At 54.0% G+C, this 25421-nt stretch overlaps 2 protein-coding genes across 5 annotated transcripts in view; one reads left to right on the forward strand and one right to left on the reverse strand.

Moving 5' to 3' along the window:
* Positions 1 to 592: 592 nt before the first annotated feature.
* Znf296 (zinc finger protein 296) lies at positions 593 to 4661 on the forward strand. The gene is made up of 3 exons (XM_004644410.2): positions 593 to 957; positions 1207 to 1356; positions 3620 to 4661. The coding sequence occupies exons 1-3, from the start codon at positions 678 to 680 to the stop codon at positions 4606 to 4608; spliced, it is 1419 nt and encodes a 472-aa protein (XP_004644467.1). The 5' UTR covers positions 593 to 677; the 3' UTR covers positions 4609 to 4661.
* A 488-nt stretch (positions 4662 to 5149) lies between these two features.
* Clasrp (CLK4 associating serine/arginine rich protein) overlaps positions 5150 to 25421 on the reverse strand; it is a 26869-nt gene continuing 6597 nt past the window's right edge. Inside the window, exons 3-21 of one of the 4 annotated variants that reach the window (XM_004644318.2) lie at positions 21885 to 21982; positions 21271 to 21372; positions 20953 to 21032; positions 18618 to 18702; positions 17738 to 17886; positions 16872 to 16968; positions 15398 to 15476; positions 15244 to 15317; positions 14011 to 14052; positions 12496 to 12708; positions 12101 to 12379; positions 8344 to 8637; positions 8015 to 8054; positions 7642 to 7702; positions 7425 to 7483; positions 7305 to 7351; positions 5933 to 6015; positions 5436 to 5460; positions 5150 to 5274 (exon numbers count right to left, since the gene is read on the reverse strand). In XM_004644318.2, coding sequence (XP_004644375.1) covers positions 5232 to 5274; positions 5436 to 5460; positions 5933 to 6015; positions 7305 to 7351; positions 7425 to 7483; positions 7642 to 7702; positions 8015 to 8054; positions 8344 to 8637; positions 12101 to 12379; positions 12496 to 12708; positions 14011 to 14052; positions 15244 to 15317; positions 15398 to 15476; positions 16872 to 16968; positions 17738 to 17886; positions 18618 to 18702; positions 20953 to 21032; positions 21271 to 21372; positions 21885 to 21982 — 1950 coding nt within the window. In that variant the 3' untranslated portion in view covers positions 5150 to 5231. Of the gene's footprint in view, positions 5275 to 5435; positions 5461 to 5932; positions 6040 to 7304; positions 7352 to 7424; positions 7484 to 7641; positions 7703 to 8010; positions 8055 to 8343; positions 8638 to 12100; positions 12380 to 12495; positions 12709 to 14010; positions 14053 to 15243; positions 15318 to 15397; positions 15477 to 16871; positions 16969 to 17737; positions 17887 to 18617; positions 18703 to 20952; positions 21033 to 21270; positions 21373 to 21884; positions 21983 to 25421 lie in introns of those variants that run through there. The other 3 variants (XM_023704569.1, XM_023704570.1, XM_023704571.1) reach the window with 3 other exon arrangements.

Raw genomic sequence — 25421 nt, forward strand, 5'->3', positions numbered from 1 at the left:
ACAAGAACTTCCATCTCAGTTACCATGAGTACTGTCTCCCCCCACACCCTATAAACCCTGTGAACACAATCTTACTCCATACATCCTGGATAAATTGTGTGTGTGTGTGTGTGTGTGTGTGTGTGTGTGAATGTTGGGGATTGAACACGTCTCCAGCACCTTTTTACTTTTTATTTTGAGACAAAGTCTCCATAAATCGCTAAACCGCCCAGACTGGACTCTAATCCCCCTGCCCCAGCCTCTCAGAGTACAGCGTGCACCATGGCCAGCTTGTAATATTTAATGAAGTAGTCCAGGTTATTAAACGCTTAGTAAGGAAGGGGGCCCACGATTTCTCGGGGTGCGTATGAGGGCATCCCGTGCCTCAGCTTCACTAGCCCTAAAATGGGCGAAGCCTGGGTGTGTGAATTTAGAGCTATCAGGTTTCTGCAGTGCACAGAGCTCAGGGATTGAGCTGGGCGGCCCGCAGGGCCCCTGCAGGGCCGCCTTGTCCTCTCCGCCAGGTCCCGCCCTCTGGGGGCGGAGCTCCGCCTGGTCAGCACGTGTAAAAGTTCGCCGCGGGTCGCCGCAGCCACTCACCTGAGCGCCTTGCTCTGAGCGCGCACAGCTTGCGCGTCCTCCGCTCGTGCGTCCTCCGCCCGCCGAGCCGCCTGCCCTTCCCGCCCGGCCCTGGACTCATGTCCCGCCGCAAGGCCGGCAGCGCGCCCCGCCGAGTACAGCTCGCGCCTGCCGCCAACCCAGACAAGGAAGAGATGGAGATGTCGGACCTCATCATCGATGTGAAGCTGGAGCCGGACGTGCGGGCCCTGCAGGCCCCGAAGGAGGTGTCCGCGCTGGGACGCTTCGGGGGCGAACCCCGCCACACGCTTGGCCCGGTGCCCGCCGGGGCCGCCCTCCACGCCCTGGGCTCGCGGAGTCCGTGGGCCCTATGCATGCCGCTGACCTCCAGCCTTGCCGGTGAGCTCCCGCGTCCCTGCCCTGCCCAGCCCCTGCCCTGGCCCCTCGGGCCAACTTCCCCTCCCTGGGACCCTCAGATGGGATCTCCTTCCTTGGGTAGGGACCCCAGAGCCTGCCGTAGGTCCCTCGTCCGGTCCTGGCCCCAGCCTCCCCACTTCTGACTTTAGGGTTTCCTCTCGCTCTCTTTCTCAAAACCCCCAGCCCCCATCCTGGCCCCACCCCACGCTCACCGCCGCTTCCTCCCTGCAGACCGCCAGCCCTGGACCGAAAAACGCCCAGATCTGTTGACCTGCGGCCGCTGCCTGCAAACCTTCCCGCTGGAGGCCATCACTGCCTTTATGGACCACAAGAAGCAGGGCTGTCAGCCCTCCAGAGGCCCCAGCCCCTGCAAGAGCTCAGGTGAGTGAAGCCACCGGCAGCCTCCTTCTCAGGTTCAAGGGCTGGGCTTCCTGCGGGAGAGGGGGCTGAGCTGGACAGGCAGGGCACGGAGCGTTACTTCCCCTTTCACCCCTTCGGGTGGAGCCGAGGCGTGACCATGGCTTGCCCGTCGCAGGAACGGGACTAGAGGTGGGGAGGGGGCGAGGGCGGAGGCTGGGCAGGGCAGGAGGTGGCCCGCAGGGTGTGGCCAGCCCCAGAAAACTGGCCTGGGGATTTGCCACGCGCACCCCCCAATCTGGTTTCACTTCTCCTTCCCCTCGGACAGAAATAACTGGCCAGGTGGCTGGACTAGGGGGGCAGTAGGCGGACCTGGGAGGATGGCAGAGTGGGGGGAGGGGACTCCGGAGGTTGGGGCTACCACCTCCTCCCACCTCTTCATACTGATTGGGGTTCTGGTCCAGTTCTGAGCCGAGGACAGGGCTCTGGCTCCCTGCCTTGGTGGAATCTCCCAGCCCTGGGTGCTGGGAAGCCCCTGGTTTGAAACTGTCCTGGGTGCTGGACACCTGGGATCCTTCTCTTGGGAAGGAATTTAAATGCTTAGTGTGGCTCTCCACGCGCACGGGGCGATTTTCCTAAGCCTAGGCTGTGAGACTCCTCCAACTGTGAATTTCCAGCCCCCAGCTCATGCCCTCAGGGAATTGGAAAGTGGGATTATAGCCTGGCTGAGCCTGGGAGGGTCCACCAGTGGGGAAGGGGAGGGACTGTAACTGAATCCAGTTTAGTGGGAAGCCCAGAGCCTGTAGTCCGGGATGAGGGTGGGGCTTGATGGAATCGCTACAGGGATCAGTCCAGCTCTTGTGTTGGAATTGGGAGCCCCTTGGCCAGTCAGCTCAGTTCAGGCTTGTTGAGGGCCTATGTGGACTGAAGCACTCAGCTGTTTCCTATTTGTCACAACTATCCTGGAAAAAGGGGACCCCCAAGATCCCTGCACTGTAGCAGCTGAGGTAACTGAAGTTCAGAGGTTACTTTTACCTAGGGTCATACTCAGGGAGCAGAGGGTCTAAGTTGCAGGCTTGGTTGACCTTCCTTAGCCTCTGCCTATGCTCTTGACTTTGGTCTCTGCTGGTGTTTCTGCCCAAAGACCAGAGACTGGTGAGGATTTGAGAAATCTAAAGGTAAAGGTAAAGGTATCTGGGGCTTCTCCATTTGGGCTGGGGGCTTAGGTCATGATCCTGCCCATCCTGCACTGGGATCTTGGTCACTTGCAAAGTGGGAAAATGGAAATGATTGTGGAATCCCTGAGCATGAGGCTTGGCACAGAGAAACACCCAGTAGTCAAGAGGTGGTTTTGCTCTGTTAAGCCAAGTTTATTTTGTTGGGTTTTGTTTGTTTGTTTTTGAGACAAGGGCTTGCGATATAGTGTTGGCTGCTCTTGAACTTAAGTGTGTAGCCCAGTCTGGCCTGGAACTTGCAGGGATCCTCTCCTGCCTCAGCCTCCTGAGTGAATTACAGATGTGTGCACCACACCTGATATTTTTAAAAGCCTCCCCACTCTGCACTCCCATGATCCCCAGGATTTTGGGCTGAAGTCCCAGTTGCAGCCTCTAAGCTGTGTGGCCCTGGGAAATATCTGCCTGTTTTGGAGGTCTTGTTTCCTTGCCCAGGGGAGCAGAGGCCTGGCACAATATTTAGCGCCTAGGAAGTGCTCTTCGAATTTAGTCACTTTAGGGTGGCTAGAACCCAAGGGCTGTAGTATGCTAGGCAAATGCTGTACCTCAGCCCCAGGTCATCTCTTCTGCAAAGACTTCCTGACCCCTCTGTCCCTTTTCTGAGACAGAGTCTTGCCATATAGTTCAGTCTGGCTTCAACCTCATTATGGAGTTCTGATTTACAGCAGACCTGTCTCAGCCTTCTGAGCTCTGGGATTACAGGCACACTACCACATCTGGCTTACCTCTCACTTTTTTTTTTTTTTTTTTGCGGAACCGGGATTTGAACTCAGGCCCTTGGTCTTGCCAAGGAAGTGCTTATTCCACTGAGCCATCTCCTCAGTCCTTTTATCTCTCACTCTTTAACAGTTTTTGTTGTTGTTTTCAAACACAGAATCCTTGTACTCTGGTTTTCCTTACTTCAGGAAGCTTCCTGGAGGTGTGGTGTTCTGTCTCTATTGCTGAGTCTTCCATATCTGAAGCAGAGCCTGTCCCCGGAAAGGGCCCCTAGACCCCAGAGACCCTAGACCCGGAGACCCCAGCACTAACCTTCTGCACCTCTCTCTTGGCTCTAGAACCCAAACAGTTGCCACTGCTGAGCTGCCTTCACTGTGGGAAACAGTTCACAGGTGCCTGGAAGCTGCTGCGCCACGCCCAGTGGGACCACGGGCTGTCCATCTACCAGACGGAGCCAGAGTCAGAGGCCCCTGAGGCCCCACTGTTGGGCCTGGCCGAGGTGGCAGCGGCCGTGTCTGCTGTGGCAGCTGTGGGGCCTTCAGCTGAGGCCAAGGGTGCCAGGCTCAGTGGCTTCAGCCGACGGAGCCCCATCTGCCTGGTATGCAAGAAGACCCTCAGCTCTTTCAGCAACCTCAAGGTGCACATGCGCTCACATACCGGCGAGCGGCCCTATGCCTGTGACCAGTGTCCCTACGCCTGTGCCCAGAGCAGCAAGCTGAACCGTCACAAGAAGACCCACCGGCAGCTACCACCCCAGAGCCCCTGTATGGCTGACGCCAGTGAGGAACAGGTGTCCACAGCACCTCCAGAGCCAGCTGCCCATGCTGCCGCCCCAGCCAGCACCCTCCCGTGCAGTGGTGGTGGTGAGGGTGCTGGGGCTGCAGCCACAGCTGGTATCCAGGAGCCTGGGGCTCCTGGCAGTGGGGCTCAGGCAGGCCCAGCTGGGGAAGGCTGGGGAGTGGTCGACAAAAAACAGAGAACTGACCCTCCGGAGAACCAGAAAACCTCACCAAAGAAGATCCCCAAGGCAGCTGGCAAGAGCCGTGGGCCAGGAGGCAGCTGTGAGTTTTGTGGGAAGCACTTCACCAACAGCAGCAACCTCACCGTGCACCGGCGCTCGCACACTGGTGAGCGGCCCTACACCTGCGACCAGTGTTCCTACGCTTGTGCCCAGAGCAGCAAACTCAACCGCCACCGCCGCATGCATGGCCTGGAGCCTGGCAGCACCCGCTTCAAGTGCCCGTACTGCTGTGTGCCCTTCGGCCTGCGAGCCACGCTGGACAAACACCTGAGGCAGAAGCATCCTGAGCAGGGTGAAGTGGCCTGAGCAAAGGGCTGGCCCTGACATTGTCAGCAGTTGTGCCGACCTCCTTGTCCTTGTTCAAATAAATGTCTTCCCTATTTACCCATGTGCCTGGCCTCATCTTTCTTGGGGTGTTGAGGTGGGGCAGGAGGCTTCACCTTGGGTGGACGCTGGACAGACCGGTTTAGAGTGGCGGGTGAAGGGAAAGGCCAGTCCCAGTGCCCGGGGCACAGTGGGGCTGGCACAGAAAGCCGTGTTCCCAGTTCTCGGTGTGGGCGAGGCCAGGGCAAGGGCCAGGCGAGGGCGGGGAGAGGCCTGGACCTGTCGCCGGAGGCCCCTAGGCACGGTCCCGGCCCATCCTGTCCACATGTGTGGGCAGGTCTGGGCCCTTTCCCACTGGATCAGCCTCCTGCTAGTGAAGCAGGCTTCAAAGACTCACAGGGTGTGTGACCAACAGTTCTGGCCAAAGTAGTTGTGACACTGACACCTGGCCTACAAGCCTAAGTCCCCTCACAGCTGGTAGACAGATGTTTGAGAGCCACACAGATGACAGCAGTCAAGTAAAGAACATTAAATAACATCTGCTTTATTTCAGTAGAGAAACCAGTATTGAAGCTTGAACCTTGGACCCTGTCCTAGCCCCACTCCTAATGTCGGTAATGGGGGCTTCTGGACCGGGACCTCGAACGCCTGCAGAGAAGGGATAGCCATGAGTGTGGACCCACACATGCAGGCCACTGGGGCTTCAGGGATGGGAGGGGTAGAGAAGCGGGGCTAGGGCCTTCCACCCAAGAGCAAGGCAGGCAGGGGTAAAAGGAGAATCCCCAAGAGCAAGCGGACTGGCTGCTCACCTTCGGGAGGAGCTGTACTCTCGACCTGGAAAGGAAGGAAGGCAGCTGAGCAAAAGGCACTGCCCAGGGCCAGGGCTGCTCCTGACCTGGGCAGGTTTCCCGAGGCGACACCAACACTTGCAGAGTCCACTGATAAGCCCTCTCCCCCTCACCAGCCCAAGACTGCTGGGGACAAGCAATTCTCACTCCTACAGCTTGACAAAAGCCATCAGTATTCTTGTGCAGGCAGCAGCTGTGTCTGTGTGTACAAAGATCTCTTATGGAAGGCCATGGCTGCAAATGTACTATGCTTTCAGTGAGACAAGGCTAGGACCTGCTCTTGCCTAGGTCTGCTTTGAAGCCCTGCATTCAGGCGCTTCTCCAGCTCTAGGGAAGCTCTCCTTTTCTCCTTGCCTGCCTTGCTCTTGGGAGGAAGGCCCTAGCCCCGCTTCTCCAACATTCCCACCCCGGCCCCCATCTCTGAAGCCCCAGTGGCCTGCATGTGTGGGTTCACTCACTGTAACGTGGTGAGGGTGAGCGGCTCTGGCGGCTGTACTGGCGTTCCCACTCCTCTCGCTCCTTCTCCCTGCGTTCCCGCTCCCTGCAGGGGGAAAGGGGAGGCAACCAGGAGAGGGGTGAGCACCTGCGGGAAGGGGACATAGGGGAAACAGACAGCAGACGGACAGAGGGATGGAGAGAGTGAGTCCACTGTGCCCTGCCAGCAAAGCCTGAAGAATAAACCCAATGGAGCTGGGCAGTTCTTGCACTTCCTGTCACAGCCTGGGGACCCGGATGGCAACCCCAATGGCAGCTTGTTCACTGGTTGCTGTCCTTGTGCCTGGCTTCAACTGTGCAGAATCCTTCCAGCAAGCATGAGGGAGACAGGTTCCCATCGCCACAAGCAGATAGGCAAACTGAGGCTCAGGACAAAGGACATGGTGGCAGATGGCAGAGCCAAAGTCAGACAGAAAGCATGACTGACACAAGCAAGTCTCCAGCCACTCTTCCTCCGCCTTCTGATGGCCCATGCATCCCCAGAAGCCCCACAACACTTTAGGTGTATGATAAACAATGACAAAAGCGAGGAGAGCGCCACCTGGGCACCAGGCCTTCTTCCCACACACCAGGCTCCCGCTGAGCCTGACAGCAGGCCTGCAGAGGCGGTGCCAGCACAATCACCTCCGTCGCATAGAGAAAGGAGCCCCCGCTCCGAAAGGGTAACATGCTTGTCCACAGGAACACAGCAAGAACAGGGGAATGAGAACTGACTCAGACACCCTGCTTTCCAGCCTGACCCCTGCCTGCCTGCAGTGTTCAGAGCCCAGTGAGGAGGCACTGAGGACTGTCCCACTTCCCAAGGGCCACACGATCAGCAGAAACTGAACCCCAAGTCTGTGTGATTCAGGCTTGGAGCCCTGGATCACCACTCAACAAGCAATGGAAAAAAGAAGGCAGAAAAGGAGAAAATAGGCCCTGTCTCCAGGACTGGCTTCAATACATTCAACAAACATTTATCAAATTTCGGGTGCAGAAGACATGGTTGCCAGACTTAATGTTTTAGTGGAGACACACAATTAATGAAGTCAACAACTACAGAGCTCATTTCGAGTGGAGGGAAGCTAGGACCAGAAAGAGAACTGAGCTGGGTGAGGGGCAGAGTTGAGGGGCTACACCAGACAGAATGATCAGGGAAGGTCTTGTGTGGGGAGTGCCCAGAGGACAGCCCAGATGGCACACCTGGGGGCCTGGGGAGCCAGGCTGCTAGGAGGGTCTGGTCAGGGCCAGCTTTGCTGGCTCTGATCTGCCCACAGGGGCTATAGGGCTCCAGGCAGGGGAGTCCCAGGGGAGGCTGGGGTTCCCACAGACAGGAGAGCTGGCGAGGAGCCTTACTTCATGCGAATCTTGCGGGCCATGGCGCGCAGCTCATCTTCCCGCTCCTGCAGCAGAGGTAGACGTGAGGTGTGGCCTGGCCAGCAAGCTTGGGATTACCCTGTCCCGTCCCTCTCTCACCTGCCGCTCATGCTCCTGCTGTATCATCTTTTCTTGAGCTGCCTTCTTATCCGCCTTGACTGTGGAGAGAGGGCACATGACTGAGGGCGCCCTCAAAGCTGCTTCCTAATCTGGCAGGTGGGGCTGAAAGGGGCTGGCCAAATTGGGAGCAGAGTGCACCCCACCTCCCTAGCTTGCCCCAAGGCCCAGGAAGCAGTGTGTGGGGGGGGGACCATACACTGCCTGTTCAGTGCCTTCTGCATCCTCAGCTTCAGCCTCTCTTGCGGTGTCAGCTTGGGCTGGGGAGGGGGAAGAGATAGGAGGAGTTGGGTGTCCAAGAGGGCCCCCAGAACACCTCAGTGAAGAGCCTGGCCCTTGAGGGGATATGGAGGGTAAATGTGAGGCTCTGAGAGGTTCGGGACAGCTGCAGCCCAGTGTGCAGGGAAGCAGGGAGAGGACACACTCTCTGGGCAGCCCTTCCTCTCCCTTCCGGCCTCAATCCCTGGGGCTGGATCCCAGCCCACCCCGGTGCCCCTGCAGGCCCACCGGGCCCAGCTCTTGGGCACTGCTGCTGCGGGAATTAGACGGGCGAGTTCCAAATTCTTACTGACTTTGGCAGCTCCTGTCTCTTTACCAGCGGCAGGTTCAGTCCTGGGTGGGAGTAAAAGGCAGTTGCCACTTTTGAGCCCACAGCGTCTGTGCTGCCCTCAGTCCAGTGAGCTGGGACCTTGGGTCTCAGATGTCCCAGGGAGTAACTGTGTCCTTTCTCAGACCTCAGCCAACTCCACCCACCCACCCACCCACAGGCTTCCCTGGCAGGGCCTGGGTCTCTGTCCTCCCCAGGACTCTGCAGTCGCTCCAGGCCCCCAGGAGTTCCCTCCCTACCTGAGGCTGACACCCTCGACCCCAACCCTCACCCACTGCCCAGGTGCCTGCTCACTTTTTCAGCTTCTCGCCCACAGCAGGGGACGCTGCTGGCCGGGCCAGCTTCTCCCTTGGGGGCGATGGTGAGTGACTCTGGCTATGGCTGTGGCTGTGGCTGTGACTGCGGCTGTGACTGAGGCTGTGGCTGCGGCTGCGGCTCCGGCTCTGGCTGGGGCTGCGGCTGTGGCTATGGCTCGGGCTGCGGCTTCTGGACGGGCTGAGGGACCAGCTGCTACGACTGCGGCTGCTGCTGTGGTGCCTGGGGCCCCGGCCACCCCGTCGATAGCGGTCCCCAGAGCGGGAGCGGCTCCTGGGGTGTGGCAGGCCAGGAGGGGGACCATGAGGTCCGGGGCCACCCTGCTTCTCTCACTACATACTGTGTGTCAACTTCCCGGGTGGTGGCCACCCACCCCTTTCCATGACATGCCCAGCTCAGGGCACACAGCAAGTCTTCCAGGGTGCCTTCAACCTCACCTTGCCAGCGCCCAGAGGTTCTGTACTTTCAGGCCCCATGTCTGGTGTACACACAGATAGCTCCCAGGCTCCCCCCTCAGGATACTATTGTTGCTTAAGCAGGGCTGGCTCTGAAGCTGTGGCCAGGCTCCACTTCCCTCCCAAAGGCTTTCCCTTGTCACCACTCTGGGTCAGGGTACAGGGAATGACCTGGAAGCCAATTCTGGGATGCATACTGACTGCCTGAGCCATCCTAGCTTTTCATGAAATTACTGTTATCAATACTGAGAGTCTGAGCTGTCCTTGAGAAACCCAGACTCTCAGCAAGCACGGTGGTACATACCCACAACCCCAGCAGTGGGACACTAAGGCCAAGGGATCTTGAGGGGGATGCCAGCCTAAGCCACATAGCAGGTTTAAAGCCACGTGGGGCTACACATCAGAATTCCATCTTACTCCAGCCTTCCAACTTCACTTGAGAAAATGGGAAACTGGGGAAGGTCAGTCTGGCTGCTGCGTAGTCTCGGCCCACCTGGGAATACGTGCTGCCACTGCACTGGCGCACCTGGCCTTCTACCTGCTAGTCCCCATGGGTAGCTAACACTGCAACCCAAGACAGGACATGGGTGACAGTAAGAGCATGTGCCTGGGGCCAAACCTTCTACAGTGGTCTTGCCTGACCTCCACTGACTTAAGAGCTGAATGCTATGACCAGCTATCTATCCTACAAATGACTATTTACTGCCACAGGTGGGTCCAGAGAGCTCCTTGGCAGGCCCAGCACTCAGGGGCAGCTACTCTACTCCAATTTTCACCACTAAGCCCTTGTTTAAAAGCAATCAATGTTGAGACTGAGTGTGGTGGCATGTGCCACCAGCACTTGGGAAGCTGAAAACAGAAGAATCACTACAAGTTTGATCTGTGGAGTGAGATGCTGTAGACTCACCCTGCTCTAAAAATACAAAAGATAGGGCCATGGAGATGGCTCCGTGGAATAAGCACTTGCCTTGCAAGTGCAGGGGCCGGAGTTCAACCCCCACTTCCGCCAAAAAAATAAATAAAAAATAAAAATAAAAATACAAAGGAAAAGGGCTGGGGAGATGGCTCAGCGGAATAAGCACTTCCCTGGCAAGCGCAAGGGCCTGAGTTCAATCCCCAGTTCCAGCAAAAAAAAAAGCAAAAAAAAAAAGAGCAATCAATGTCATGAGGTAAGGGGACCCGAAGGTACCCAGTGCCCATATTTCTCCAATAGCCCGCAGTGTTTCCTAAAAACCTTGCATTTGTATGCACAAGATGGGTGGGGCAGTGATTCTGGGGGCCATAAGCAGGTTTTTGAGACTAGCAGTTGGCTGGTGGGATTCTCATTCTGACTAACTGTATATGCTGGTGCCCGTGAGCCAGGCAGCTGCACTGAGGATGGCGATGTATAATAGAGAGGTCATGCTTGGAGTGCCTGCCATCCTGGTCTTCTAAATATGTACTTCTTGTCATGACATACCAATTATTACCATACTGTCTCTTAAGTAAAGAGTTTTTTTAAAGGGTAATAAATGAAAGGAAAAAAAAAGACACAAGAATAAAAAAAAAAGTCATAGGTCTGTCCTACTACAATTCTGTATATGGTTAGATTTCTAAATTTCTTTGTAAAAATATGTAAGTGCTTATTTTCTAGTTTTTTAAAATTATTTTTCCTTCATATTCTGTAAGGATTTAAAGTTCAACATATCAATATTTGATGGAAAATACATGTTCCATGATATGCCAAAGATGTTTAATATTTAGACAGATAGGGTAAACCGAACTGCATATATTGCAGGTTAATAATAAGCTTTTCTTCTGGAGGATTAACAACCTAAGTTAGCAGATCAAAATTGGAGAAAAGGAAGGGCTACAAGATCAGCCAACGTTTTGGCCCTAGCCCTTCAAGGTCAGTGAAGACTCAGGACATAGGAGAACCTGTACTGTAACATCATGTAACTCAGATGTGCTCCAAATTTTCTGATCAAGGAGATTATGGAGCCACAAAGGAATGTGATCGATGATGTATAGTGTGCCTGGGGAGAGTCACATGGAGAGAAAAAACATTCTCCCAGGCCTTCACAGAGAGCAAATTCGTCAGGCAATGGCTGTGACTCATCCTCATGGCTGACACTGACAAAGGATCTACAAAGTGCGACACACGGCTACAGGATAAATCCTGAGGGTACTTGACTGACCTTACCAGATACAAAAGTTACATTTCTTGTTATATAGGTCTTGCTTTATCTTGGTCTTAACCATCCAGCAGAAAAGTATAAAAACAAGGTATATAAAGTAAAGCCATATTAATACGATGAGCTGTAAAAGGCTCAAGTCAATAACTTCTGAGGATAACCCACTAATATTATAGACTGCTACAGTGTTGGATTGTTTTGCTGAATTTAAACACCTATAGTATTTAGATGCCAAAAGAATACTCATCTCTGACAGGACTAAACAAAAAAAGGGGGGATAAAAAGGAAAGATCATTTTGTACTTATATACACAAAATAATTAGGATAGATATACAGCTACTTTTGCTTAATTCAATGAGAAGAGGTGTACTAACAGTGTTTGGACAGGATATCCTGTCTGTTTCTTGTACTATGGATAACCATTAAGATAACAACGTGTGGGCTGGTGAGATGGCTCAGTGGTCTAAAGCACCTACTTAGAACAAGCTTAGCAAAGCACAAGGGACCACGGTTCAATCCCCCAGCACCACATGCCAGCCAGCCCGCCCCCTGGTGGGCTGAGCTGGTCACACACACAATAAATAAATAAATAAATAAATAAATAAATAAATATTAAAAAAAAATTTAAGATAACAATGTGCAATGTATTGATTTGTCCTATTAATAAGCTTTGAAAATGTCTCATTCATATTTCTCAAAAAAAAAAAAAAATGTCATGAGGTAAGGGGACCAGAAGGTACCCAGTGCCCATATTTCTCCAATAGCCCACAGTGTTTCCTAAAAACCTTGCTCCTTGACAAGGGCATCTAAGTTTTTTTATTTCTCTCTCTCTGGGTCCATCCACGGGCAGAAATGTCTCTCTAGGGCCTCCCAGGTCCCCAACCACAAGCTCTAGGTCACTCTAGCAGCTCTCAGAGGTGCCGCCTCCATGGCCACTGAGTCTGAGAACTTTGGTGGTTTGGGCTTTGGTCTACTGAGCCATGCTGGGCACTCCCTGAACACAGTGGGCACTGACCTATGGCTCTCCTTGATACCCAGGGCTTCCTGAGTAAGGCCAGTGCCCAGGTCTCCTCCCTCAACATGCACGCACACACTCAAAGCATGCACCTGCTTCTGCGGCGGGGCCCATAACCTCCCCGGCGGGCTGGAGAACGGGAGTAGCGATGTCCATCCCGGGACCCCCCGCCAGAATGTCGACGGCCACGGCTTCGGGAGCGTGAGTAGCGCCGCGAGCGGGATCGGGAGCGGGAACGTGACCAGGAACGGGAACGGGCATGGCGGCTGGAGCGGTAGTAGCCCCCGCCACGGCGGGAGCGAGAGCTGGAGCGGGAGCTGGAGGTCCTCGAGGCGGAGGAGGAGGAGGAAGAGGAAGAGGAGGTGCGGCGGCTGCAGGCGGGGCACGGGGGGCCGGTCAGCACAGGCCTTGACTGAGGACCCCCTCCTGCCCCAGGTTCCCCCCACGGCGGCCAGGACGTAGGGCGGGCAGCGTGAGCGTTACAGACCGGGCGCTGGCATTGCGTCCCAGTGCGGGGCCGCCAGGCTGGGGGGGTGCGGGGGGCTTCCCTGTGGCGGCCCCTGATGCCGCAGCCGCAGCGGCCGCAGCAGCCTCCTCATCGCTGCCCCCAAAACTGGTGATGAAGGTGATCTTCTCCTCACGACCCGGGCTTGGTGAGCGTGAGCGAGAGCGGGACTCAGAGGTGGATTCCGAAGGAGACCTGTGGGCGACCAAAAAGGCAGCTCAGGGCCACAGTCCTGCAGCAGCATAACCCACAGAGAGGACACAGCAGAGCCCACTGCGGAGACCAAGCCCTCCACAGAACCTTGCTCATGCTGCAGTCTTGCAAAGCAAGCAGGACAGGGAAGGAACAACCAGGGAAGGATCAAATTTATGGCTGTTAAAAATGGGTGATGAGGGGCTGGGGAGATGGCTCAGTAGAACAAGCGCTTGCCTGGCAAGCACAAGGGCCTGAGTTCAATCCCCGGTTCCACATAAAGAAAAAAAAAAAAAAAAAAAAGGGTGATGAGCCGTCCACATGCACTAGCAGGGCCACTCTGGGATTTTTGATTTCTGTTGTTTTGAGAGGGAATCTCACTATGTAGTCCAGGCTGCTCTTAAATTCACTATAGCTCAGGGGGGAACCTCAAAGTTGCAGTGCTCCCCCTGCCTCAGTCTTTTTTCTTTGTGGTATCAGGGATTGAACTCAGGACCTTGTGCTTGCCAGGCAAGTGCTTATTCTACTGAGCTATCTCCCTGGCCCCTGCCTCAAGTCTCTCAGTGCACTGCAGTTGCTGATTATTTCTACACTTGATCTTAGCCAAAAAGGTCGAGAAGCGATGCTGATTATTTCTGAGAGTTAAGCTTTGTTTTGGGGTATCTCAGATGGCCTTTACAATCAGTTACATCTCTAGTCCTTTCTAAATTTTTAGACAGGGTCTTACTAACTCACTACATTGCCCAGGCTAGGCTTGAGGGTGCAGTCCTCCTGCCTCTGCCTTCCTGAGCACTGGGGTTTTTTTTGTTTGTTTGGGGTTTTTTGGGCAGAATTACGGATTGAACTTGTGCTTGCCTGCTTATTCTACTGAGCTGTCTCCCCAATCCTGAGCACTGTAATTACAGACTTGCCTGCTCTACTACGCCTGATTAGACTTTTAACTTGCAAGTCACACTCTTTCTGCCATATTTGATCATTCACCAGAAAACTGGATTATACTTAAATTAGAAAAACAAAGGAAGCTCAAGGGCCGGGGAGATAGCTCAGTAGAACAAGCACTTGCCTGGCAAGTGCAATGTCCTCAGTTCACTCCCCAGTACCACAAAAAAAAAAAAAAAGAAAAAAAAGCAAGCTCAAACTGAAGAAAATTTGGGGAAAATACAAAACTGATCCCCACCCATAACTGCCACAGATGGTATCACATAGTAGCGGGGATGGCAGGAAGGTGGGCTGTCTGACCCTTACTCCCGCCCTGTCTCTCATCAGGGAGCTCAGGGCTGTATCTCCCTGGGCCCCGGAACTCACCTCTTATAAGGGTCATAGGTGGGACTGTCCCGGCGGGCATAGCTGTGGGAAAGATGGGGTAGGACAGGTGAAGGCCGGTGATCTGGGCTGGCCTAAACCCAGAAGCTGGCACGGTGAGGGGGCTGCCACCCAGGTTACGAGCCTGGCTGTGAGTTCTTCATCTATGCCCACATCAGCTGTCTAAAGCACAAGTAGCCCACCAATGTCTCAGCCACTCGGAAACAAAGCAACAAGAGCTCAGCAGCTCCTGTCCTGCTTGGCCTCCTGACCAAACCTCCTCACAGTCCTCCCATCTGGGCTTCCTGGCAGCTGGGGTTGCAGATGTGTGCACCACCATGCCCAACTGTCTCAGCTGCACATCTACACACCAGGTACTAAACACATTATACTAGTCACTGCTAGGAAAGTGAGGCTGAAAGGTGAAGTCACTCGCCCAGGACCACAGAGCTCTGAAGGATGGAAACCTTCAGGATGGAAACCCAGGCCGCATGGCCCAGCCTTGCTGGTGTGCTCTGCAGTGACAGGCGCCGGTGTCAAAGAGGGCAGCAGTGAGCATGGGTGCCACTCTTCAATCACTTCTGCCAAACCCTGAGCTGCTGTGCCTGTTCCCGTCCCTCTGCAGCCCTCCACCACTCCCTTTACGTCCCTCTGCAGCCCTCCACCACTCCCTTTAATGGAGTGCTGGCAAAAAAGGCAGCCTGTGTCCAGCCACCAGGCCTGCAAGGCTCTCCTGTCTGCAAGTGCTTCATTCACACCTATCCCAAGACCTCCAGAGGGGACTAGCATGTCTTGTCCTGGCAGGTGATGGTGTCCATGTTCAAAGGAGGAAGCAAGTTCAGAGAAAGGGTGGTGCTGGAGCAGCAGGCCTGAGGCAGCAGCCCAGGCCAGCCTTTTCTTCTGTATCCTCTGGTGGAAGTTCTACACCGACCCCCACGCTCCTGGGAGTGTGGCAGAGCTCAGGTGCAGCCAGGTAAAGCAGCAGCTGGGGGACGTGTCCACAAACCCTTCTAAGCATTTTCTTCTTTTGGTGGAACCAGGGATTGAACTCAGGCCCTTGCGCTTATTCTACTGAGCCATCTCCCCAGCCCCTTCTAAGCTATTCCTGCTGAACCTTGCTGACAACCATTAATGCCCTTCTGGGACCATTTCTCCAAGCCAAACACTATCTCAGAAGAACCTTCCAGGCAAGAGTGCCAGACCCTCCTCCCGACATCCATGGGAGGTACACACTACCTGGGTGGGCTGATCTTGCGGCCTCTCAGCCGCTTCTCCCGGAACTCTCTCCGCTGGCGCCGGGAGCGACGGCCCTGGGTGGGGGGTGGCAGGCTGATGAGAGGTGTGCTCCCTGTGGGAACACCCCTGCCCCCTCAGCCCACGCAGACCTCACCGAGTACATGGCTTTCTCCTCCTCCAGGGCTTTGGCGTGTTTTATGGCCTCTGCCTCCTCCTTGTCTTTCCGAAGCATCCTGCAGAGGGGGATGAGGTTCATCATGAAAGAGGGCACAAGTCACAGGGTAAGCAAGGCTCTGGCAAAGGGATCAAGGAAAGTAGAGGATCTCATGCCACCCACGGTGTCTTTCTTACAGTGCAACATGAAGCACCCTCTGCAGATCAGGTGCTGGCTTAAGTACTAAGAACTCAGCACTGGACTCTCCAGATGTGTGGGCTAATGTACTAGGAGCCAGCTAGTCAGTAGCCAAATAATAGAGTGGTCTGGGAGAAACCTCAATCATGGAAGGAGGACAGCAAGTGCTAGGATCTGGCAGAGTTGGTAGCTATACACTTTAGTAGGGAAGTTAGGGGGCTGTGCAGAGAGTGTCAGCAAAGAAAAGCCCAGGGAGCGGGCTGTGCACAGCAGCAATGAGCAGCAGTGTGAGCGCCTGGGCCAGCTGAGGAGTAAGGAGGAGACCACCAAGGCTGGGAGAGGATTGGTACAGCCAGAGGACCTGAGGTCAGGAAGGGGAGGACAGATGGGTCAGGCCCTGGGGCTGTGCTGAGGATGCTGGCCGCTCCTAAGGGCTCGACTAGTTGTTGTATTTGTTTTTCGTACCAGGGATCAAACTCAGAACCCTGGGCTTGCCAGGCAGGCGCTTATGCCACTGAGCTATCTCCCTGGCCCCCACGGGTGTGACTGGGCAGAGGCCAAGGAGCTGTGTCCAAGGAAGGGCAAGTGAATGACACTGCTCCACTAGGGGGCACTGTCTACCCAGCCCAGGTGCTGGGGACTTGGGGTAATTTTTTTTTTTTAATTACAGGGTCTACAGAATCTCACCATATAGATCAGACTAGTAGTGATCTGCCTGTGTTCAGCCTCCCAAGTGCTAGGATTACAGGCGTGTGTCACCTGTCTCAATAGCCATCTCAGTGTGTCCCAGGGGCCAGGCCTGGAGATCAAACCCTGGGCCCCTGCGTCTGCCTAAGCAGGCGCTTTAATTTGCTATCTGGCTGGCTCAACTTGGGGTAATTCTAAGTACAGCCTGTTGCTTTCTTTTTTTTTTTGGTTCAGGGTCTCACTACATAGCCCACATTAGTAGTGATCCTCCTGATTTCTGCCTCCCAAGTGCTGGGATTACAGGCATGTGCCACTGCGCCTGGATTTTTTTTTTTTTTTTTAAAGACAGGGTCTCCTTATGTAGTTCAGGCCTGCCTTGAACTATGTCACTATGTAGTCTGGGCCTTGAACTCATAGTAATCCTCCGGCCTCAGGCTCCCAAGTGCTGGGATTACAGGCACATGCCACTTCACCTGGCTCAGCCTGTTTCTGCACAATATAGAGACCCAGGTGCCTACCCACCAGGCCCAAGAGCAGAATGGCTGTAAGGACTAGGAATGTGGACAGAGAGAAGTCAGGATAGCCTCACCTGACAAAGTCACCATCAGCCATTCCATAGGTCGTGGCCTGTTTGTTCAGATCTGCCACCTGCTCCTGGTTCAGCTCATCCACATCCACCTCCACATCTGCATCAAGAGAAAGCTGTCAGGAACCAAAGACAACTGAGAGGATGGGGGAGCAGGGGCCATGCCCAGGTGGTGATAGACAGGGTGCCCCAGCAAGAGCAATGCTGGGGGAGGGGCTTGTCAGCATGGCTCAGCTTCCCCCATCTCCCTAAGGGTGTGCTCCACCAGGCTGAGCATAACACTCAGGCAGTGGGCGCTGGAACCAAGCCTGGAGGTGGGGTGGAAGGGTTGGTGGGGTGAATATAAAGGGGGGGGGGAGTGAATGGCGGATGGATGGACAGACGGATAGAGATGGAGGTGGGTGGCAGGTGTTTAGGCGCTGGCAAAGAAGGATGAGTGAGAGGGATAGCCCTGCCAAGAATGAACAAATGTGCTGGCAGGGTGTGAGCCAGCCTGAGAAGATGGAGCCAGGCAGGCGGCCTGCTCAGCAGGTCTCTAGGTGGAAGGCAGCAGGCAGGCAGGTAGCAGGGCTGGGGGACCAGTGGCAGATGCAGAGGGACAGGCACGGTGAAGGTGATCCAAGTCGAAGAGGACAGAGCCACCAGCGAGGTGGAGAAGGTGTTACACACATAGTGCCTACAATGGGAAGCAAGTGTTGGGCCAGAGTGTAGAAGGGCGAGCAAGACAGGAGGCAGCAGGAGACAGGGTGCCCTGGAGCAGAGAGGGGAAGGAAGGGTCACAGCATGGGGCACCCCACAGAGGGAGAAGGACTAGACACAAAGACGATGCCCAGGGACTGCGAGAGGGGAGGACAGAGAGGGGACCCCACCGATGTCGGGGATGACCTCATCTTCATCCGAGTTGCTCTCCTCCTCTGCCGGCGACTCCTCCTCCTCTGGCTTCTCTGTCACCTTCTCTACCTCAGCCACTGTGCTGTCCTCATAGGTGTAACCGATGGAAGCCTTCTTCTCAGCCAGCCTGGGGTGGGAAGACAGTGAGCCAGCGGTGCCCAGCAGAAAAGGCCACAGACAGGCTCGTACACTGGCCTCTCAAGTTACCATACTCAGTCGCACCCCAGGCTCCTCTGCTCCTGCCCACCACCAGCTCCTTCTCATTCCAGGAAGCCACCTTAGCCCAGCGCTGCCTGTGTGGATTGGGGGGGGGCAGGTCTGACTAAGCTCATGGGTGGGGTGCTTTTGGGTCCATTTGACAACATTCCTTGTGCCTGCTGGTGCCACCCTCAGCCATGCCAGGCTGGAAGCGCCTAGTGCAGCACTGAGAAACCCTTCAGAAGGAAAGGGCAGCCTGTGCTTAGGGTCCCTGAAAGAGACCTGGGGAGCAGGAGGAAAGAGTACCTGAGACACAACAGCCACTGATGCCACCTGGAGCAGGGGCCCCGGGGGTGTGAGGACAGAGGGGGAAGACAGTAGGACAGGCATGTTACAGCTCAGTATCCTACATCTCTCCTGGCTCCCAGACTCAGAGGGGACATCCCCCTTCCCCAACTCCATAGATGGAAAAGCAAGGCCGGCCCTTGGCAAGCCCGGCCCTTCTGGCAGCTGTCTCTCTGGACGGTTACTGATGAGCACCAACTGTGCACCCAGCACCGCATATGCCTTCTGGGCACAGTCCTCTGCTCCAGGCAGAATGGAGGAGGCCATACCTAGTGCTGCTCACAGCCCTCCTTGCCCCCACCACACACGACTCACTTCTTCTTTTCATCCTCACTGGGTCTCTGGAGGCCTCCATACAGCTCATCAATATAGATCTGGTACAGGCACTGCTCCTCCGAGACTGTGGCAAGCCAGAGGCACATGGGTCAGGGTGGGCTGGGTGACAACGCAGATGGGGCAGGAGCACAGGGGCTACTCAAATGTAGCTGGGAGTGGAGTCACGGGTTCCAGGTGATCATACATGCGGGGGGGGGGGGGACATACACAGCTACTCCAGTACAGCCCTGGCTGTTCTAAATCACTTACTTGCTGTGTGACCTTGGTCAAGTGACTTAACCCAGCCTCAGGTACTGCCATCACTATTGCTATTACACAGGCCTCTGGCTGGACCCTTCCACATGGTACACCTGCCCCTGAGACCACTCCCTTGCCCACCTCTTGGCTTAGTGTAAATGAGGCACAGTTTGGGGTGATCTGGGCTCTCCTTTGCTCCAACACCCACATCGGAGAGTCAGTAATAGACCAAAGCTTTCCCAGTCATCCCTTCCACGAAATGCTGGCCCCTAACCTGCTGTGGGACCCCTGAGGAGCTTTAGCTTTCCTGTATATAACAGCAGTAGTTGGGCTAGCCAACTGGGGAGTGAGGCAACATAGCCTCCCACCCTCCCAGCTCTAGTGGATGTGCCAACTCCTGCCACAGCCCAGGAGAGCCCCCTTGCTGGCCTTGCCTTGGCCACATGGGCCTTCTCTGCTCCTCTATGGTAGCCCTCGATCCCTGGGCTTTGCACATGATGCACTCAGCCCAGAGTCCTGTGCCCATTCTTGCCTCTCTGCCCTTACTGACCCAGCTGAGCCAGACCCTGGCTGCTGCCCTCAGAAGAGCACACACTATCTGTGATGACCCCACCTCGGCTCTCATTATACTACTCATGTGCTAAGTGGCTGCTCCCTGTCCCCCACCGGGCCCCTGACTCCAGCTGCACCATAGGCAGAGAGAGACTTAAGGTAAACCTTGGCTCTATCTCTAAGAACCCAGGACACCCTGAGGGATGGCACAAACAGTAGTACCAGTCAGGCATGGTGATACACACCTGTAATCCAGGCACTCTAGGAGGCTGAGGCAAGAGAATCACAAATTCAAGCCCCACCTGAGCAACTGAATAACTTAGTGACTATCTTAAAACAATTAAAAAAAAAAAAAAAAAAGGTTTAAAAAAAAAAAAAAAAAGGTTTAGGGTCATAGCTCAGTGCAAAGTCCCTGGGTTCAATCCCTAGTCTTTCTCTCTCCCACACATACTCACTCACTGACTAATGAATCTTTATATACCGCCTCGCTGAACCTTCAGGACGCCTCATGGGACACAACCAGCACCACCATCAGTTTCTTCAGGAGGACACCAAGATCCACCAGACAAGAAAGACAACATGGACAAGTCCAGCAGAGGGTGCCATTTTCCCCTCAATTGGTAGGGGAGCACCCAATCCCAGGCAGGAGTGGTGGCGCTGTGAGGGAGAATCTCGGTGCTAAGGTCCTGTCAGTAAAATAGGACACCGCCCTGGCCTTTCTGGGTAGCTGTGCAGGGATTAAAGAGGTGCAAGCCAGGCCTCCCCTCATCAGGCAAGCCCAGAGCAAAAGCCTTCTTTCCCCAGGGTCTCTGCTATCTCATTCATGAAAGGGCAACACTGTTAAGGCTGGGCTTGGCAAAGAATCCTGGAAGTGTATAAACCCTTAGCACAGTCAGGTACTGTTTAATCATTCAGTTCTTTTTCCTTTTTTTTTGGCAGAACCGGGGGTTAAACTCAGGCCCTTGCGCTTGCCAGGCAAGAGCTTATTCTACTGAGCCATCTCCCCAGCCCTCTTTTTTCCTTTTGTGAGACAAAGTCTCACTATGTAGTTCAGGCTGGCCTCAAACTCTATGTACCCCAGAATGGCCATGAACTCACAGCAATCCTCCTGTCTCAGCCTCCTGAGTGCTGGTATTCTAGGCATCCACCATCTCATCCAGATTAAACATTCATTTCAAATGAGAAATTCCCTTCTCCCAACTGACCCTTCATCCATGCAGTTAGGGCAAATAGAAGTGTGCTTGCTATCCACCCCCCTTTTTAAAGGAAAAAAGGACAATAGAATCACAACAATGGGGTGGAGGGCATCTTGAGAGGCAACTCTAACTCAGCAGATACTTCCTGTGCCAGTTCCAGACGTGAAGGGCCCAGAGAGAAAAAACAGACAGACAAGTCCATGACACGGCTGGGCCAAAAGCCCACGGTCATTATATGAAGTACCTGGATAAAACTTGTCTTGCCAACCGTCTAGGTCTTCTGGTCTCCAGGGGCCCCCCTACTCCCCACTCCCCGCCTCATCACTCACTGCCGGCAAAGTCGTTCTGCACCAAGCCTCGGTAGCGCTCGTAGTTGCATTTCCGCTCATCTGACTCCTGCTCCGGGGAGCTTTGGGAAAGTCAAGATCTTGAGATCAGAGAGAGGGCAGATTCTACCCCAAGCCAGCAAGAAGTATGAGATGCCTGGCTGAGGGTCAGGCAGGGAGGCAATGACTGTCAGAGCCCTTGCTTCCCAAGTGGAGGGGGTCTCCCTGCCTGCACACCTTCTCCCCACAACACTGACAGACAGGCCAGAGCAAGGACAGGTGCTCTGGGTCCTTGGGTAGCCCCCCAGGGGTGCAGCTTACATGGCTGTGAGCAACGGGGGCGTGTAGTCGGGGATGTGGTCCAGGTGGGCACGCACGTCGAAGCGGTCGATCATGTTGCTGGTGTCCCCCTGCCAAGGCATCCTGGAATGTGGAGGATGGGAGCAGAAAAGCAAGGCACTTGGGCTTTGCCCAAAACAGGTAGCTGTTCCCGAGCAGTTAAGCTAGTGAGCTTGGCCCTCAGTTCCTCTGATACCTATGGTATGCCCTTCACCCTCACCCAGCTCAAGGGACTCCAGCTCAAGCTGCAAACCCTGAATCAGCAGTCAGGCTCCAGGACCTGGGACAGCTCACCTTGTGTAACTACCAGTCAGAGCTGGCCCCATATCTAGGGGCCATTGCAAATCACCTGAAACCCCATCCCCACCCTGCAACTTCCTCTCTGCTTCTCCAGGGCCCCAGGCCAGCCCCACCTTCTCTTCAGTCCAAACTAGAGCTCTGTCCCAACCCTGCCCAGTCTACACAGCTGCTGGAACTGCCCACCTCCTAAGCAGGCCCAGCCCTCACAGTCCATGTCCCCAGAGCCAGGTTTATATCCCAGTCTGCTGCAGATTCACACCACCCTGGCCCCTTCAGGGGCCCCAAAGCAGTCTCACATGTTAACAGGGCTCTCAGCAGCCAGAGCAACAGCAGAATCCAAGTGCACCTTGCAAGCTCGGCCATGTACCTGCAGGAACTGGGCTGGGTCCTTCTTCTGCATGGTGAATGGGATACAGGTCAATACCCAACAGAGTTCATGTCCCTCCCCTAGAAAGCAAGCTCAGTGGTGAGCTGACCTCCGCTGGCATGGTCTACCTCTGAGGTAGACCAAGATGTGTGGCAACAGGAGTTTAAGTAGCAGGTGGCCTACCCTCCTGAGCCTTGTTTCTTCCCCATGTGCTGGCCAGGGATCCTGAGCACTGGCTCATTCTTCTGCACAGCCAGGTACCAAGACCTCTTGGTCTAAATGTGACCCCAGCCTTACCACTTCATCCCAGAGCCATCAACCTAGAGGCAGGTGTGAATGCTTCGGCCTGGACCAGCTAGTGGGACTCCAAGACTGCAGAAGCAACAGGGAAAGGTGCCCAGTGTCCTTAGTCACTAGGGAAACAGCAACCAGAGCCACAAGGTACCACCTAACATGCTCTACGGAGACCGAGATGAAAAGAACAGTAGTAAGTATTGAAAAGAGCATGGAGAAATTTAGCCCCTCAGAAAGTTAAACAGAACCAGGCATAGTAGCACACATCTGTAATCTCTACCTCTCCAGAGGCTGAGACAGGAGGATCAAAAGTTCAAGATCACCTTGGGCAACTTTGCAAGACTTTGTCCCCAAATCAAAAATAAGACCCCCCCAAAAAAAAAAAACAACAACAACAACAAAAAAAACCCCTAAGGTTTAGATTGTAATTCTGGGGTAGAGAAGTTCTGGACCCAGTGAGGGAGGGATGGAAGGAGAGAAAAGAATTACAGTATGACCCAGCAACTCTACTCCTAAATACATACCTACAGAAAAAGAAAAACAGGTGCTCAAACTAGTATTTCTATACTAATACAACATTGTTTAATTTTATTTATTTATGTGTGTGCGTGGCCAGCTCAGCCCACCAGGGGGCGGGGCTGGCTGGCATGTGGTGCTGGGGATTGAACCACGGTCCCTGTGCCTGTGTTTTGCCAAGCTTGTTCTAAGTAGGTGCTTTAGACCACTGAGCCATCTCACCAGCCCCACAACATTGTTTATAATAATGAAAAATGGGAACAACCCATGCTTACCAATAAATAAGCAGTCAAAATGGATACATCTAAGCACTGGAATGTTACTCAGCCACAAAAAGAAGTGAAGACATGGTCCTGGCTGCAAGCTGGATAGGTCTCAAAGTAATCATTTTCAATAATGAAAGGCCTGCACTGTCAATTCCACTTATAACCAGTAACCAGAGGAGACAATGGCACAGAGACAGAGGGGATTTATACCTGCTGAAAGCTGAGGAGTTGGGGAGAGCAGAAAGTGACTGCTCGTGGGCACAGGCTGTTTACGGCGTGGGAGGGGTAATGAAAATTTTCTGGAATTTGGTTATGATGATGTTTACATGAACCATATTGAGATGTACTGAATTGTACATGTTGAATAAGGGAACAGAATAGTATGAGACTGATACTGCAATAAAGGTATTGACAAAAAGCTGACATTACGGATTACACCTACAATGTCAGCTTTGGGTGGCTGAGGCACAAGGATCACAAGTTCAAACCCAAACCAGACAATTTAGCAAGACCCAGTTATTAAAAAATGGTATACACAGTGCCTGCCTGGCAAGCACAAGATCCTGAGTTTGATTCCTCATACCAAAAAAAAAAAAAAAGTGCTGAGGATGCCATCATATCTGAGCTCTGGTATGAGTCTAACGCATCACAGAAGCATTCAAGATAAAAATCTGGGGGCTGGGGAGATGGCTCAGTAGAGTAAGTGCTTGCCTGGCAAGTGCAAGGCCCTGAGTTCAATCCCCGGTTCCACAAAAGAAAAAAAAAAAAAGATAAAATCTGTGGTTCCTCAGGGCTGGGCCCTGACCAAGCACTACCTGCTGCTAACACAGAGGAACCCAGGAGAGTGGCTGGAGGGGCTGCCATGCGACCCATTTAGTAACCCACACAGAGTCCAGCCCTGGCTTGGCCCACCACAGGCAGCATACCTCATCCCTGGGCCATGCTAAGCCCCTAAGGAGCACAGCACTCAGGCCTGCAGCCTGCCCACCCCTGCTCTGCCCTGACCTGCCCTGGGTTGGAAGGCTGCCTCGGGGGCCAGGGAGATGGCTCAGTGGAATAAGCGCTTCCCTGGCAAGCTCAAGGGCCTGAGTTCAATCCCCGGTTCGGCCAAAAAAAAATAAAAAAAAGAAGGCTGCCTCTAAATTTAGCTCTTCCCAATATCAACAGCACCCACCTTACACTCTTCACTCCTACACTTCCCTGCCTCCACCTCACCTGCATTCCAGAGGCCAGAAACCATTTTGTTGCCTGGCCCCAGGGCTGGGAACACTGGGAGCACTGACTACAGAGGAGCTGGAACCCAATGGGACCTGGCATGGCATCCCCTCCAAGGTTCTGTAAAGCTCCTCTTCCCACCACCCCACCCCACCCGGCCTTCCATGCCCAGCACCAGCCTGTGCCATCCATACTCACATCTGTCACACCTAAAGAAACTGGGGTATGAAGGACACATACTTCTAGGACCACAAGGAATCCAAATTCCCACCTACACCTCAGCTGCCTCTCTCAGTTCCTATCTCAGACCATACCCACAGTGGCAAGTCCACTAGGCCACTGTACTCCCCAGCTGTACAAGTTCCACAAACAGGACTCAAGGGACAACACTGGCAGTACAGAATCCAGCTGGAGTGCAGGAGCTCCATGCGGGATTGGCCTCACAGAAGCACTGGGCTGGGAGTAAAAGCCAGAGTTCAGGCCCAGCTCAACTGGGAAACATCAAAAGCCAGGGTATCATACCCAAAGCCAGACACTGAGTTATACAGGTTCCACACTCATGCTCTCCAAACCTGGAGAAACTTGTTCTCCTCTCATGTCTCACAGGAGCAATACACAGAACTAGGGCTGGGATGAAACCCTGATGCATCTGACTCCTTTTAGGGCTGGATACAATGGCAATCCTCTGTAATCCCAGCATTCTGGAGGCTGAGACACGAGGATCATAAATTTGAGGCTAAGCCTAGAATTCACAAACATCCTGTTTGAAACAAAACAAAACATGACTAGGTGTGGTAGTACACACATATAATCTTTTCCTTTTTCTGGTACTGGGAATGGAACACAGAACCTTGTGTTTGCCAGAAAGGTGTTATGCCACTAAACTATATCTCTAGCCCCATATATATATTCCTAGCACTCTAGAGGCTGAGGCAGGAGGATTGCGGCAAATTTAAGGCCAGCCTGAACTACAAAAATAAAAAAAAAGAAAATATTTGGCTAAGTATTATAGCACACACTCTATAATCTCGGAACTCAGGAGGCTAAGGCAGGGAATTTGGAATTTTTTTTGTGTGTGTGTTTTGCTCCTTGAATGCCTTCAGGGCACTTTTGCATGGCTGGAGTGCTGTGGGGATCGAACTACAGCAAACTGAGGCTGCCAGCATTGTGGAAGC

This window comes from Octodon degus, unplaced genomic scaffold (assembly GCF_000260255.1).
Source record: "Octodon degus isolate 3935 unplaced genomic scaffold, OctDeg1.0 scaffold00197, whole genome shotgun sequence".
NCBI lineage: Eukaryota > Metazoa > Chordata > Mammalia > Rodentia > Octodontidae > Octodon > Octodon degus.